General features: G+C 44.3%; 1 protein-coding gene across 5 annotated transcripts in view; it reads right to left on the minus strand.

Annotated features, from left to right (window-relative positions):
• STX6 (syntaxin 6) overlaps positions 1-15,181 on the minus strand; it is a 45,609-nt gene extending 30,428 nt beyond the window's left edge. Inside the window, exon 1 of one of the 5 annotated variants that reach the window (XM_067728822.1) lies at positions 14,923-15,181. In XM_067728822.1, coding sequence (XP_067584923.1) covers positions 14,923-14,957 — 35 coding nt within the window. In that variant the 5' untranslated portion in view covers positions 14,958-15,181. The remainder of the gene's footprint in view (positions 1-14,922) is intronic. The other 4 variants (XM_067728821.1, XM_067728824.1, XM_067728825.1 and 1 more) reach the window with 4 other exon arrangements.
• Positions 15,182-15,503: the final 322 nt, after the last annotated feature.

Below are 15,503 nucleotides of genomic sequence, written 5' to 3' on the forward strand. Positions count from 1 at the left end.
TGTGGATATTCTTTCTTGACACAATACAAAAACTCAACAAGTGGCAGTTTCTTAAAGGTTAGCTGCAATGTGGAAGCTGAAACTGTACCAAAGACGCTGTATATTCTCATACATTACAACCCACTGCTCCATCTTGTATTGTGAAGGGATGTTCTACCCACATATGATTTTACAGCATCACGTACTGGTCATTTGTAAAGTATTAGTTTACTGAGCATCAAAGATCTTCCAAATGCTGACTCATTTCATTATACAATAACCAATATCATATAATAATATCACCACCAATTCCATCAGAAAAACTTAACTACTGGGAATCTGTAAGATGATAGCAGTTGAGACGAGCTTTCCAAAATTCTGTTTTTTAAAAAAAGGCTCTAATTTCATCATCCACAAAAATACTGTCAGTTGTTTTCTGAGAAGTGACAGGTTCACCTCATTCATTTTGGAGAAAATCTCAAGATAATTTTGAGATTTGTGAACATATGCAAATCTCAATAACCAGTTTGCGAGTCATCCTTTTAAGAAAAAATAAGATTCTATGGAGGAAAAAACGAGCTATTTCAGCTCACAGCTGGATCACAGAAGTGCTTTCCCTGGAGTCACCATCTTAGCTCACAATACAGCCAAAGTGTTTCATGCACTCTCTCATTTCGTCCCACAGAGTATTAAAATGTGTACTAAGGCTGGGAGAAAACATTTGTGCATTACATGTCTGATTAATGATATTGATAACAATATATTTTTTTTAAAAAACTCTGAAAACTTAAGAAAACTCAATTTAAAAATGGACAAAAGATCTGAACAGTCACTTCACTAGAGACGACATACAAATGACAACTAGCACATGAAAAGATGCCTAATATCATTAGTCATCAGAAAAATGCAAAGTAAATCCACAATGAGATACCACTACAAACTTAGAATGGCTTCACACAACTAACCAACCAATTGACAATGCCAAGTGCTGACCAGGTGGTGGAGTAACTGGAACTCTCATTCATTACTGGTGGAAATGCAAAACTGTACAGCTACTTTGGAAAACAGTGTGGCTGTTTCTTAAAATTAAATATACAGGGGCTTCCCTGGTGGCGCAGTGGTTAAGAATCCTCCTGCCAGTGCAGGGCACACAGGTTCAAGCCCTGGTCCGGGAAGATCCCACGTGCCGTGGAGCAACTAAGCCCGTGTGCCACAACTACTGAGCCTGCGCTCTAGAGCCCGTGAGCCACAACTACTGAAGCCCGCGCACCTAGAGCCCATGCTCCACAACAAGAGAAGCCACCGCGATAAGAAGCCCACACACAGCAACAAAGAGTAGCCCCTGCTTGCAGCTACTGGAGAAGGCCCACGCGCAGCAACGAAGACCCAACGCAGCCAAAAATAAAATAAATTTATAAAAAACAAAAACAAAAAAACATACAAAACATACACTTACCATTATGACCCAACAACCCCACTTCAAGGTGATACAAAAACACACAGGTTAATACAACAACCTGCAAATTCTTATAGCAGCTTTAGTCGTAACAGCCAAAAATTGAAAACAACCCGAATGTCCTTCAACTAAGGAATGGAAAACTGTGGTACATCTGAACAATGAAATACTACTCAGCAATAAAAAGAAACAAACCACAAATACACGCAACAATATGGACAAATCTCAAATGTATTATGCAAAATGTGAGAAGTTAGAAGGCCACACAATGTATGATTTCATTTCTGTAACATTCTGGAGAAGGCAGAACTATAGGGACAGAAAATAGATCAGTAGTTGCCAGATGCTGGGCATGGGGGAAGGGAGACACAGAAACTTTTAGGGGTGATGGATCTGTCCTGAAACTTATTTGTGGAGGTGGTCGCTACTGACTATACACATTTGTCAAATTTCACAGAAGTATACACTAAAAAGGGTCAATTTTACTGTAGGTAAATTATAACTTTTAAAAAAATGAGGAAAGGTGTTCTTGGGACTCAAGATTTGATAATTTTTTTTTTTTTTTTTTTTTACTGTTTCATGAAGAACATTCTTGAAGGAATATGATTCTCATTTTTCTTTTCCTCTGTGAGGGAGGAATACAATGACTACTAGTACAGTTTGGTGCCACTGCCTTGATTTAGGCTAAGGCACCAGCAGTTTGCACCATCAGTGTTATTGTCAACATGATGAAAAAAAGCAAGTAACATCTGAGTAGTATCATGAAAAGCAGTTTAAGCTGAGGGGCTCTTCTATGAAAGGATATTGAGACCCCCTTGGGATCCAAGGGCCACACTTTCAGACTCGAGGGGGAGGAGGGGCAGGTGGGTAGACTCAATTCTTGCAGCACAGAGTGAAATCAAGGAGTCCTTAAGCATGCAAGAACTTGTGCATGTCCTAAAGAAGAAATGAAAGAAATGGCAGGAATTAGAAAAATGCTGCAAAGCATTCCCAGGACGACATTCAAAACCCAACAGGCCTGGCCAGTGACCTGGCTTATTCCACTCTCAATCTCTTATTTTTCAAAGAGGTTTCATTTTTAGTTTTCATGGAATAGCACAGACATGAGAAAATCAAAGTAGTCTTAGTTTACATTTCTAAGACACGTTTTAAGGGATCACAAAGGTGGGAACTGTCAGGAATGGTTCAGATCTTGAAAAGCCAGAACACGCAGTGTGTCAAGGAATCTATCTTAAAAGCAACTAACGGGGTCCCTCAAAGTTTAAAACATCTCCCAATTTTTCTTCTTCCAGTATCAACTCAGCATAGCATTACCCTGAAAAAGAAGGCATGAATGAAGAGAAAACGTGTGTCACACACAAAACCTATTTTTAAGCCAAATATTAATGGTAACCAGAATATACCAAAGAACTTAGAATTTCTGAATAGTTTCAAGAAATACAAGACACAATGTAATAATGTACAAGACCCTACCTAGTGAGATAACCTGCTCAATTCAGAACTATTTGTAAATATCTGGGACTAAATATTTAGAATCACCTGTCATTCCAAGGAAACAGATGAATAGGACAGAGGAGTATATAACCACGACAGCTGTTTGATATTTGTGAGGGTTTCAACAGAGGAGAGCTGGTGGAATTTTCTTCACCTACTTTCCCAGGAAAGGTAAGGGAGTTGTTTCTGCATGAATTGGCTAGTTAGGCACTTCCCACACAGGCATGCCCAGCATCATCTACTCCATAGTTAGTGCTCACCACACAGTGAGCCCACGTGAGCATGCTGCACGCTGTGGGCAGCGCTGCAGCTGCCGACTCCTTAGTCAACAGTGATCCACTTTCATCTGTGCTCTCCAGAAAGGTCAAAATCACAAGATATTGCCTCTGTTTCCTGTAGAGTTAGGTGCAGCTCTTTTCAGGTTTTTCTTCCAAGTGCATAATGGGAATGATTAAAGTCTGACACAACTTTCTATGAGGGATCATGTATACCTTGAATTTTTGGAGCTCTTCAGTTTAGCAATCTTCTTGGTAAATAATAATCTGCTCACAGACAGCTTTGGGTATCATGTCTGACACCATTTCACCAAAAACTTGCTAATTGCTTTCCTAGGAATTACAGGTTTAGCTCCTGACCCAGAGAAATCTTTCAGTCCATTGAAGGAGAGAGATGGCTATCTCCTACAACAGTCAAGCAGATGTTCTGCTCCTGTATCTGTTGCAGATGCTTCCAAAGTCAGTTTTGTCTTACACGTTTCATGAGTAACAAGAGTCACAGCATTGGAAATACTACAGATGAGCCTCTTTCCCTTGCTGTCCACCAAACGGCCCATCAAAATGATGGGACCCATCATATCCTCATGGATATGAACTCCTTATGACCACCAGAATGAAGGTCCTTCACTGCAAGCCATGCCAGTGCCCATGGGACCACCTGTAACACAGAGCTTCTTTCCCAGTAAGCAACTGTCAAAAATGAAAACACAGGGCTTCCCTGGTGGCGCAGTGGTTGAGAGTCCGCTTGCCGATGCAGGGGACACGGGTTCGTGCCCCGGTCCGGGAAGATCCCACATGCCGCGGAGCAGCTGGGCCCGTGAGCCATGGCCGCTGAGCCTGCGCGTCCGGAGCCTCTGCTCCGCAACGGGAGACGCCACAACAGTGAGAGGCCCGCATACCGGAAAAAAAAAAAAAAAAAAAAATGAAAACACAGTCCACATCTTTGAAGAATGTATCTTTCAGGCAAAAATAAAGCTTTCATCTACGCTTTCAAAACCAGATTCTTCCATTCCTTATAAATAAAGAGTTGACACTGGCAGGACTAACCAATCCAGTTTTGTTTTTTGCCACGCCATGTGGCATGTGAGATCTTAGTTCCCCGACCAGGAATCGAACCCGCATCCCCTGCATTGGAAGCACGGAATCTTAACCACTGGACCACCACGGAAGTCCCCCAGTTTGTTTTTTTTTGCGGTACGCGGGCCTCTCACTGTTGTGGCCTCTCCCGTTGCGGAGCACAGGCTCCGGACGCGCAGGCTCAGAGGCCATGGCTCACGGGCCCAGCCGCTCCGCGGCATGTTGGGATCCTCCCAGACCGGGGCATGAACCCGTGTCCCCTGCATCGGCAGGCGGACTCTCAACCACTGCACCAGGGAAGCCCCCCCAGTTTGTTTTTGAAGCCAGCCCAGCACTAACCCCTGGTCACTGCTAGTTGAGCCCCTGCCATATAACATTCCAGTCTGTTCCACCATGGTAAAAGGCTCACCATCCCAACCAACCCTTAGGGCTTCAGGCAATACATCCAGGTGTCCATAAAATAATTTCTTATCTGGATCTCATTAAATTTGTTGGTAAGATGGGAGGAAGAAGTATTTTAGCCATTAGGGAGCTTTTGTTTCCCGGAATCTGTCATTCAATTGGGCCAACGAATTGCAGGATAACCATAGCTGCAGCCTCCATCAGCCTTTTGATTTCTCCTTTCTTCTCTGACCATGCTAATAGGCTCTGAACTGGCATCCATTCCAGTTACTGTGGTTGTATAACAGTTACCCCAAAACTTAATGGCATCAAACGACCATTTCTTATGGGGAGTCTGTGGGTCAGGAATTCATGCCGAACGCAGAAGAGACGGCTTGTCCCCGCTCCACAATGTCTGGGGCCTCAGCTGAAAGACTGCCAGGCTGGGGCTGCAGAAGCAGGTGCTCCTCGGTAGCATCTCTGTGTCTGCGTTGTCTCTCCACGTGTGTGCTCCAGCAGAGTGGCTTCAGTAGAGCTGGACTTGTGTCCCAAGTCAGAAAGATGCAGGTGAAAGCTGAATTGGTTGGTTGTCTTTTGTGACGAAAGCTTCAGGAGTCAAGCAGTGTCATTTCTGCCTCATTCTGTCAGTCGAGGCAGTTACAAAGGTCTGCCTGGGTTCAAAGAAAAGGAATGAGGACCCCAGCTTGATAGAAGAATGCCAGCTTCACAAGTTAAGAAAAGCAAATAGGACAGGATGTATATTGGGGTGGCCACCTTTGGAAAAACACAATAAGCCACAACACCTATACCTGGGGCAGCACCCATCCTGCATGTCTCTTTACAGTGGGGTCCCAGTTTCATCAACACCCTGAGAGGCTAGTGAAGGCTGATGGTTTCCACTCTACTAATGAAACCTGAAAAATCTAGGCTGGGCAAACCTCTGCAACCCTATCACCCTTCTACCCCATATCCCACCAACCTGTTCTACCACCAAGCCCTTGGGCTAGGTGAGAAGCTCTTTTTACTGCTTGACTTCCACACTCACATCGTTTGGACTTAAGGGGAAAAACACACATACCCTGCACTTGACCTGACTGCCATTTCCAAATTCAACTTCACTGTGATAATATCTTTCGCAATAATTCTCCCGGAGGGAAAAAAAAGAGCCTTCACTTAGTTTCCTATAGTTATATACAATTTTGACCTCAACTTGCTGCTGCTTCCACAATGCCCCTGGGATACCACTACTGCCACCAATGACACTGCAGGTCAAAGTCATGGGTGACTTGAACTCGTCCTCATTTCCAGTGTACTTGACACCACAGCCTATTTTCTTGAAACTCTCACTTCCTTGTTTTTGTGACATTGTGCTCTTCTAGCTTCTACTAATTTTCTCTTTCCTCTTCCTCCACTTGGTCCCAGTATTTCTCAGCACTATTTTTATAGCTTCTAGGTGCTCACAACACTAGCAGGTTCAAAAGATTCCTTGAAGCTGATGACTCCCCACTGCATTTCCAACCCTAACCTCTCACCCAGGACTAATTCCTGTATTTTTAGCTGCCTACAGGATCATTCCATTTGCCTAAAACCAAAGCAATCGTATCCTCCCTACAAAACAGTAAATATTCATACAACAAAATGAAACAGAAAAAAAAAAAGCTTCCTTCTCTAACTTCCTCATTTTAGTCAACAGGGACACTATTTTCCAAGATTTGAAACTTGTCTAGACAAGCATCATCTTTGACTCTTCCTCTTACTTCTCACCTTGCACAACCTCTACTTAAGTTGCATCACTGGATTTTAGATCTAGAAGGAACTTTCACGATAACTAGTCTGAACTCATTAAACAAATAAGAGAACGGGGGCTCAGACTTCTTGTCTTCTGGCCTCTAGTTCTGCTGACCCAGAGCATGAGGGGTCTTCCAGTACCTATTCAATCCCATCTTTGCGAAGGCTCCAGACAAATCTATTTTCTTTGTGGAATCAGAAGACCTGGGTTTGAGCCCTCAGAAGTTGTTTGACCATAGGCAAGTGCATAGTAACTGCTAGTTAAAACCACCTCCTGATTAAGAATTTACAATAGGAAACATTAACTTTAAACTTCTCAGCTGGGTATTCCACGCCTCCTCCACCCCAAAACTGGCCGATTTTAATCTCCAACCTGATTTCTCACTGAAACAAAATCTGTTTCACTTGGCAGGTCTTCTTCTCATCCTCCCTTTCCTCATTCCTGGCTCTACTTTCACTCACTGCTTCCCCAGCTGGAAGAGTCCTTACACCTCTGCAAATGAAAAGCAGACGTTTCCTTCAAGGCCCAGATTGAGGCCCTACTTGCTTCACTAAAGTGTCACTGACCAACATTCCCCCTGGGGGTCTTTCCAAGTTTTTTCAGTCTCCACAGTATCTCAGCTCTATTCCAAACTCTTACACGCAAAGCATATTGTCTTTCACCTACACTGTTTCACATATCTGCACAGTGTTCTCCAAACCAAACTATAATTTCAGGAGCCAAATAGAATTATTAGGCATTCAATAAATGCCTAATTCAATATAACAAATGTCTGCAAAGTGGTTTTTACAGTGAAACATCTGATTGGGGAATTCCCTGATGGTACCGTGGTCAGGACTCCGTGCTCTCACTGCTGAGGACCCGGGTTCGATTCCTGGTCAGGGAACTAAGATCCCATGAGCCACACAGCACAGCCAAAAAAAAAAAAAAAAAAAAGAAAGAAAGAAAGAAACATCTAGTTGATTTTTAAAAAGTAGAAAATGAGACCTGACTTACATTCAATTTTACTGGATAAAATTACTCGCCAAATAAGGATAATTTTTTCACAGTGACTATACCAATAAACAGTTTTTTCAACAGTGTGGCTAAAATGCACAATGCTTGCCTTCAAGGAGCTCATAATCTAGTGTTTAAAAGGCTGTACACACAGACCAGAGATGGTTAGAGAATAATACAATGTAACATACACTATCTTGCTCATCTGCTTACTTACGCCTTTATTTCAACACAGATCCACAGCTAAGAATCTGGAAATAAAACTGTCCTTGTTCGGGCACACAACGCCTCCAAATCAGCAAAATATTAAAGAACCACAACATTCATGCCTTTTACCTATAGGAGAGGCTCACTTGGTACCAACGTACTCTCATATTCCACCACTCAATTTCTTAGTGGCTTATTCTGATTAGAAGTTGCAAACAAGAGAGGGAAAAAAACTACAGAACCCAAAACTCAATATGGGCTCGCTCATCAAATACTATGTAACACCTTACTGAACATAATGATGAAAACAACATGATTCAAATATGGTATGTTTCACCTAGCAAATTAATTAAGATTTCTTAAAAGGAGACTCAGTACAGGCAAGGGGTCAAGGGAAATGGGCCCATCAAACTTTTGGGGGTTGGGGTAGTGAGTCGAGTGGAGTTAGGGGTGTATCCTAGAGGGCAATTTGGCAACATGCATCAGAAGCTCTGAAAATGTGCACCCCCTCTAAATTAGCAAACCTGCTACAGGACTACAGGCTATGGAAATAATCAGGAGCAGCAATGAAGACCTGTGACAAGCAGGCTTGCCACTATATTAACTGTAACAGTGAAAAATTTAGGTACATCATAAACCTTGTCCTGGGTGATAAGTTATATCACATTTATATAACAAAATACAATACAGTGATTAAAAAGCCTCCCCACCAAAAGCATTTTAAGGATATAAAAAAATACAGATGAAAAGATTTAAGACAGTATGATCACAATTTCTTAATGATTAATAACAACAATAATACCCATTTATATAAATCCTGGCCTTTCCAATTACAGGCTTATGAATTGTAAGTTTGTTTTTTTTTTACTCTCTAAGTTTCATTTTCTCCATTTGTAAGATGATAATAATACTAGTACCTACTTCATAAGGATTAAAAAGACAATCCCTGTCATGTTCTCAGGACAGTGACTGATATATTTATATCAAAAAAAAAAAGAGATCAAAAACTGATGGATAGTATTACATAAAACTGTTAATAGAAACAGATTAAAAAAACACCAAAATTGTAACTATTTCTGGATGGTGGTATTTCAATGAATTTTTAATCCTTTTTTATATTTTTACTTCCTAAGTTTTCTAAAATGAGCATATATCACTTTAAATGTTACTCCAAAAAAAAAAAAACCAGTAAGACATGGTCTTTCCTCTCAGAAAGGGCAGCCTGTTTGGATGGAGACATATATAGACAGTTAAAAGAGAATGTTTACTGAGCACTTGATACATACTCCAAACTGTGCTGAGGCAACTTACATGCATTAACTCATTTAATCCTCATAACCGATAAAGCAGGCATTGTTAAGCCAATTTTGTACATAAAGAAACAGGTTCAGAGAGGATAACTAATGTGCCAAAACTTACACCAAGTAATTGACAGAAGTGAGATCCCAACCTTGGGTCAGCTTGATTAACAAAGCTCAGTTCTTTCACCAAACCTCACTGCCTCCGGAAGTCAAATAAAAAGAAAAATTACACCCAGAACATGCATTTCCTTTCCCTTTACGCCCAGCTTTGTTCTTCTTACAGAAGTTATCACCACCTGACATACTATATATTCGTTCATTTGTTTACTGTCTGTCTCTAGAATATAAGCTTCGTAAGGACAGGGATGTCATTTGTTCATTGCTGTCCCCTCAGCCCCTGGCACACAGAAAACAGACACTCGGTAAGTATTTCAGAAGGAAGGATTCCGAATAGAGCTGTGACCTGAACGTGTCTCCGAGGTCACGTCTGGCAGCAGTGCAAATGAAGCTTGGTGAAGAAGCTGCTTAGAAGAGTTCAGGTGCGAGAGAACAAGGACATGAACTAGGGTGGAGGAACCAAAACCAGAGAGGAAGAGAGGATTCCAGAGAGATCCAGGGGATGCACTGATGGGCCCCGGTGACCAAGTGGACATGGGACCGAAGGGCTGTGAGGAGACAGGAGTAAAGAGGGCTAAGAAGAGGCAGGCATTTTTAAGGAGGGTGAAGGAAAAGAAAAAAAGGGGAAGATATCCACCCCATAGCATGGGGGAGGTCAAACAATTAGTAGAAAACACAGAAAAACACACAGGAGAGAGTTGGGTCAGAGTGACGGGGGTGCAGGACGTGCACAGATAAACAGGGACCACCTGACACAATGGGAATAATCAAGCTCACCCAGTGAGAACACACAGGAGAGGGTCAACTAGACAAACTACAACTTAGGGGCAGGCCTGAGTTGATTCAGTAGAGCTAGGGGTTCTGGTAGTGAAAATACCACTGTGAATGTCTGTGCCAGGTAGGGCCACATCTGCCCAACTGTGGTAGTTTTCTCCCGTGTTCTGGGATTCTGCTCTGAACAAGAAGACATCGAGAGTGTCAAAACCTCACAAGACGAGCTTCAAACACTCAGGCACTAATCACTGCATATTTAAATTAAAACAGCTTTCGAACTGGTCTCCTTTTTAATTTTTAATTTTTATTTATTTATTTTTGGCCGCGTTGGGTCTTCATTGCAGTGCGTGGGCTTCTCATTGCAGTGGCTTCTCTTGCTGCGGAGCCCAGGCTCTAAGCCCACGGGCTTCAGTAGTTGTGGCTCGCACGCTCCAGAACGCAGCCTCAGCAGTTGTGGCGCACGGGCTTAGCTGCTCCGAGGCACGTGGGATCTTCCCGGACCAGGGCTCGAACCTGTGTCCCCTACATTGGAAGGCGGATTCTTAACCACTGCACCACCAGGGAAGCCCTGGTCTCCTTTTTAATCTTTCTACACACTGATGCATCCAACACTATTACCAAATCAATATTCCCGAAACCCTAATTTCATGTCATTTCCCTGCTTTAAAAATCTCCAATGGCCTCTTAGAGACTCTTCTTGACCCTATTCTACCTGTACCTGTGGATGTACCTGTAGAAGTGTTAACAGTGTGAGTAGAACTAGGCAGCTGAATTTTGAATCCTGGGTCCATTACCTATTAGCTGGGTGAGCCTGGGGAAGTAATTCAACCCCTCTGTGCTCCCTCAGCTCCTCATGTGTAAAATGGGGCTAATACCCACACCACAAAACTGTTCTTATAAAGTGAAAATTCTTATAAAGTGCTTACTTAGCACGTGACGCCTGACATAGGAGTTGCATCCTTTAAATGTTAGCTATTATTATTATTACTTTTCCAAATAAACTTCCTACTGCACCTGGGATGCTCTCCTTGATGATTTCTAAACACACAATGCCCGCCTTTGCTGGTAGGGTTCCCACCCACGAACCACCACTCCTTAACCACAACCACCAAAGAGAATTTATTCAACATTTATGCTATATATTCAAGGTGCTGGGCTGGAAATACAGGAAAAACAAACAGTTCTCCAACCTTCAGAGCTCACAATCAAGTAATGAAAGACAGCCAGAGGAAGAGGTGCAATAATGTGTTACAGGTGCCACAGGAAGCACTTCCTGGAGGCAGTGGAGATGCTGACACTGAGTCCTGAAAGCTAAGTGGGTGCATCAGGCAGAGTGGATGCATGTAGAGTAAGAGCATCCAGTCCTGCGGCCACCGTCACTGTACTGAGTCTGGTGAAGCCGGAGCTCTGTGCTAAGGGCAGGCAGAGTGAGCGGAGGGTAGAGGAAGACTATGTCAAGGAGGTCAGGAAGTGCTGAGATTTTATTCTGTAGGCAACAGGCAGCCACTCAGTGACGTTAAGTAGGGAACTCCTGCTTGGGTTCTAGAAAAGCTACACCTGTGCTGCCCAATATGGATGCCACATGTGACTACTGAACTGTGCTAGTGTGACTGTGGAACTAAATTTTAATTAATTTAAATTTAAAAACTGATACGCAATTCAGTTACCGAAAATTTTTGAAGTATATTTGGAACAATTTGGGTATGTGAATCTATTGAATACTTTTTCAACTGTAAGTTTAATGAACTCTAAATACAGATCAAGTGTTCCTGATGGGGCTTCGCTGGTGGCGCAGTGGTTGAGAGTCCGCCTGCCGATGCAGGGGACACAGGTTCGTGCCCCAGTCCGGGAAGATCCCACATGCTGCGGAGCAGCTGGGCCCGTGAGCCATGGCCGCTGAGCCTGCGCGTCCGGAGCCTGTGCTCCGCAACGGGAGAGGCCACAACAGTGAGAAGCCCGTGTACCGCCAAAAAAAAAAAAAAAAAGTGTTCCTGATGAAAATTTAGCATCCAAATTGAGATGTGCTGTAAGTGAAAAATACACACCAGATTTTGAAGACAGTACAAAAAGGGTAAAATCTTATTTAATAATCTTTAGATTAATCACACGTTGAAATATTTTCACTATACTAGGTTAACGATGACATTAAAATTAACTTCACCTGTTTTTTACTTTTTACTGTGTCTACTAGGAAATGTAAAATGGAATGTGTGGCTCACCCTGCATTCTGGAGAGCACTCATCCAACAGAACCAAGGCAGATGCAAGAGGAAAGAGACTGGAAGCAGGAAGACCAATAAGAGACTCTTCTTGATCAGTCCAGAAGAGACACAGGCCTGAATTATCTAAATGCTCCCCACCTTCGAAACTTAATTCAAGACCTACTACTACCTCCAAAGCTGTTCCAGTCGTAACTGTTCCTAATGAGATGCCTTTTTCTGAACTACTGGGGGAGTTAATCATCTGTAGGATTCACTTCGGCACTTAAATCATTTCCACCTGTCATTTCTACTTAATTCTGGGGTGAGCTGTTTCTCAGATTAGACTATCAGCTCCTAGGCTAAGTGCCACAATTTAGGCATCTTTAATTTTTCCACTGTGCAGTGCACTTTCAAAACTTTTTTTTTACTTCTTTATTGGAGCATAATTGCTTTACAATGGTGTGTTAGTTTCTGCTTCATAACAAAGTGAATCAGTTATACATATACATATGTTCCCATATCCCTTCCCTCTTGCGTCTCCCTCCCTCCCACCCCTCTAGGCGAGCACCGAGCTGATCTCTCTGTGCTATGCGGCTGCTTCCCACTAGCTATCTACCTCACGTTTGGTAGTGTATATATGTCCATGCCTCTCTCTCTCTCGCTTTGTCACAGCTTACCCTTCCCGCTCCCCATATCCTCAAGTCCATTCTCTAGTAGGTCTGTGTCTTTATTCCCATCTTACCCCTAGGCTCTTCATGACATTTTTTTTCTTAAATTCCATATATATGTGTTAGCATACGGTATTTGTCTTTCTTTCTGACTTACTTCACTCTGTATGACAGACTCTAGGTCTATCCACCTCATTACAGATAGCTCAATTTCGTTTCTTCAAAACTTTTAATAAACAGAACTACATGAATGACTCCCCATATATTCCGTCACATAATCTGGAGATACTCGTATAGCTAATTTTACTTTTCCTCAGCAGAAGGTTTTGACATCTTAACGACATGAGATAAAACCATGTAAAAGTCAACCAACACTCCAGGCCAATGTTCCAATAAAGCAGTGATATCTAATCAGTGAGCAAGCCTTGGCAAACTGTATTGGATACTAGCAAGAAAAAAAAAGTCAAGATGGCAGAGCAATTTAGCATTTTCACAAATTCCATTAAAAATCAAACCAAAAATTCTGATTATCTATGGCCTCCACTGCCAGAGATAACCTTTGCACCCTAAGCATTAAGAACATTCATTCAAGGGAAAAAACACACAGCTTTCACACTTAAAAATCAACCCCTAGGGCTTCCCTGGTGGCGCAGTGGTTGAGAGTCTGCCTGCCGATGCAGGGGACATGGGTTCGTGCCCCAGTCCGGGAAAATCCCACATGCCGCGGAGCGGCTGGGCCCGTGAGCCATGGCCGCTGGGCCTGCGCGTCCGGAGCCTGTGCTCCGCAACGGGAGAGGCCACAACAGTGAGAGGCCCGCGTACCGCAAAAAAAAACAACCCCTAAAAATGAATCCTTCTAATAAGCAACACATTTTCCAGATAGAGAGCCACATATTACTAATAATCTAAACTCAGCATTTTCCTATCTAAATTAAAGTCAGGTGAAGGAAAATCTTTTTAGGGAAATGTTAAAAAATATATATCTTACTGTATCATTCATAATAAAGTATTTCACCTAAAGTACCATTTAAATTTTCTGAGAGGAACCCTTAAAACACACATATACACACACACACACACACACACACACACACACACACTCAAGCAACTGGTCAGCTTTTATCCCTACAAAAATAGGAAGCTAGCAGCAACTAGTTTAAAGCAAAGGGACACTTATATGGTTATCAGCACTGATCTTTCCGGAACTTTGCAGTTCTCAGAATTTTAACGTTTGTTTGACATTTTTTAAAAAAGCTGACAAGTTATAACAACAACAGAATCGATCTTTCCTGAATTTGTTTAATGGCTATAAAGCCTATGTAACGGTGCAAATAAAGTTTCTATCTCCAAACGACTGAGCAATCAAAGATGGAGTCACGACAGCTCATAGGGAAAAATAAGTTAAGGCTGTTCTAGTCTGAAAGGCAGAAGAAACGGGGGAAACCTGTCAAATAGCCTGGATGAAATCAGGGAGTTAAAAAGAAACCACTCATTTCCTTTAGCACTGTGGGAAAATCCCGGTGCTAACAGAAAGCTAAGGAAAGTTTGGTTTGGCTTATTTCATTTTGTTTTCCTTCCAATATCATCACTGAGTTTGAACGGCTGCTTTCCTCCCCTCCCATTACTCGGTAAAAACTCCCCCACTGAATTGAGTTGTCTTCCGGAGCCTCGCGCCCCCGCCTCCCAGCCTGCAAACGTGCTCAGACGCCTCTGGGTATGTTGTGGTCTCACCAGTCCGCGGGCCAGCGCTCCGAACTCAATGGACAATGGGAGCTCACCCCCGTGCACGCCAACTACAAAGCTCAGGAGGGCCATTTCCCTTTTCCTGCCCAGATGCTGTTTTTCCCCCTTCGAAGCAGGGCCCCATTCTCCACTGCAGCTGTAGTTTGGTCTGGGACGCCTGTCTCCCTTCCCACCTGCAGAGCTGCTGAACCCCTCCACCCCTCCAAATAAGTTGTAGGGCAGCGCACAGGCCAACGGGGACCCCCTACCCAGGGGCTTAATTGGGGTCACGGGTTTCAAAGTCCAGGTAGGACGGGGAGGGGATGTCTCTGGACGCTTGATCATGGCCCTCAGGGCTAAGTCGTCCCCACTGTCCCCTCGCCAGCCTCTACCTGCCTCCCATCCCCCTACAGCGAGGAGAGCGGGGAGGTGCGGGCAGGCAGCACGGCCACCTCCTCCTCCAGTGGAGCCCTCGGCGACACTCACCCTTTCACCACAAAGAAGGGGTCCTCCATGGACATGGCGTCCCGGCCCCCGGCCGCCTCACGCTTGCTCCGCGCACAGCGCGCCCGGCGAACGCTGCCCACCCCACCCGCCTCGCGCGGCCGCCGGCGCCTCGGCCTGAGGGACCCAGAGCCTCTGCGCGCGCAGGCCGGGGTGCACTGGCCCGCCGCGGGTCCAGCACTTGGTCGGCACCGCAGACCGAATCCCTGACTCTGTTGCCCGGCCCCGCGGCCGCCCCCTCCCCCGGCTCCTCCCAGCGCGTCCGGCCGCCTGGCTCCGCCCCCGGGTTGCTCAGCCTCCGCCAGTCACGAACGCCGTCCGCCGCACCACTTCCGCACCCATGCTCACGTGACCAGACCCGGCCCCGCCCCTTGTCGGCGGGGCATGGGCACCTTGTCACAAGACCCTGGAGACGGGGCTCTGGGGGTGGTGGGGGAGGGCGGGTCTTCTCTCGCCTCGCCCCTCAGGATTCAAGGGGGAGGAGCTGCTTGTTCCCTTGCGGGAAAGGCTGTCGGGTTTCCTAGATACGCCGTAGTACCTGCTTTGCACAATCCTTTCACCTT

The sequence above is a fragment of the Pseudorca crassidens genome, chromosome 2 (genome assembly GCF_039906515.1).
Source record: "Pseudorca crassidens isolate mPseCra1 chromosome 2, mPseCra1.hap1, whole genome shotgun sequence".
NCBI lineage: Eukaryota > Metazoa > Chordata > Mammalia > Artiodactyla > Delphinidae > Pseudorca > Pseudorca crassidens.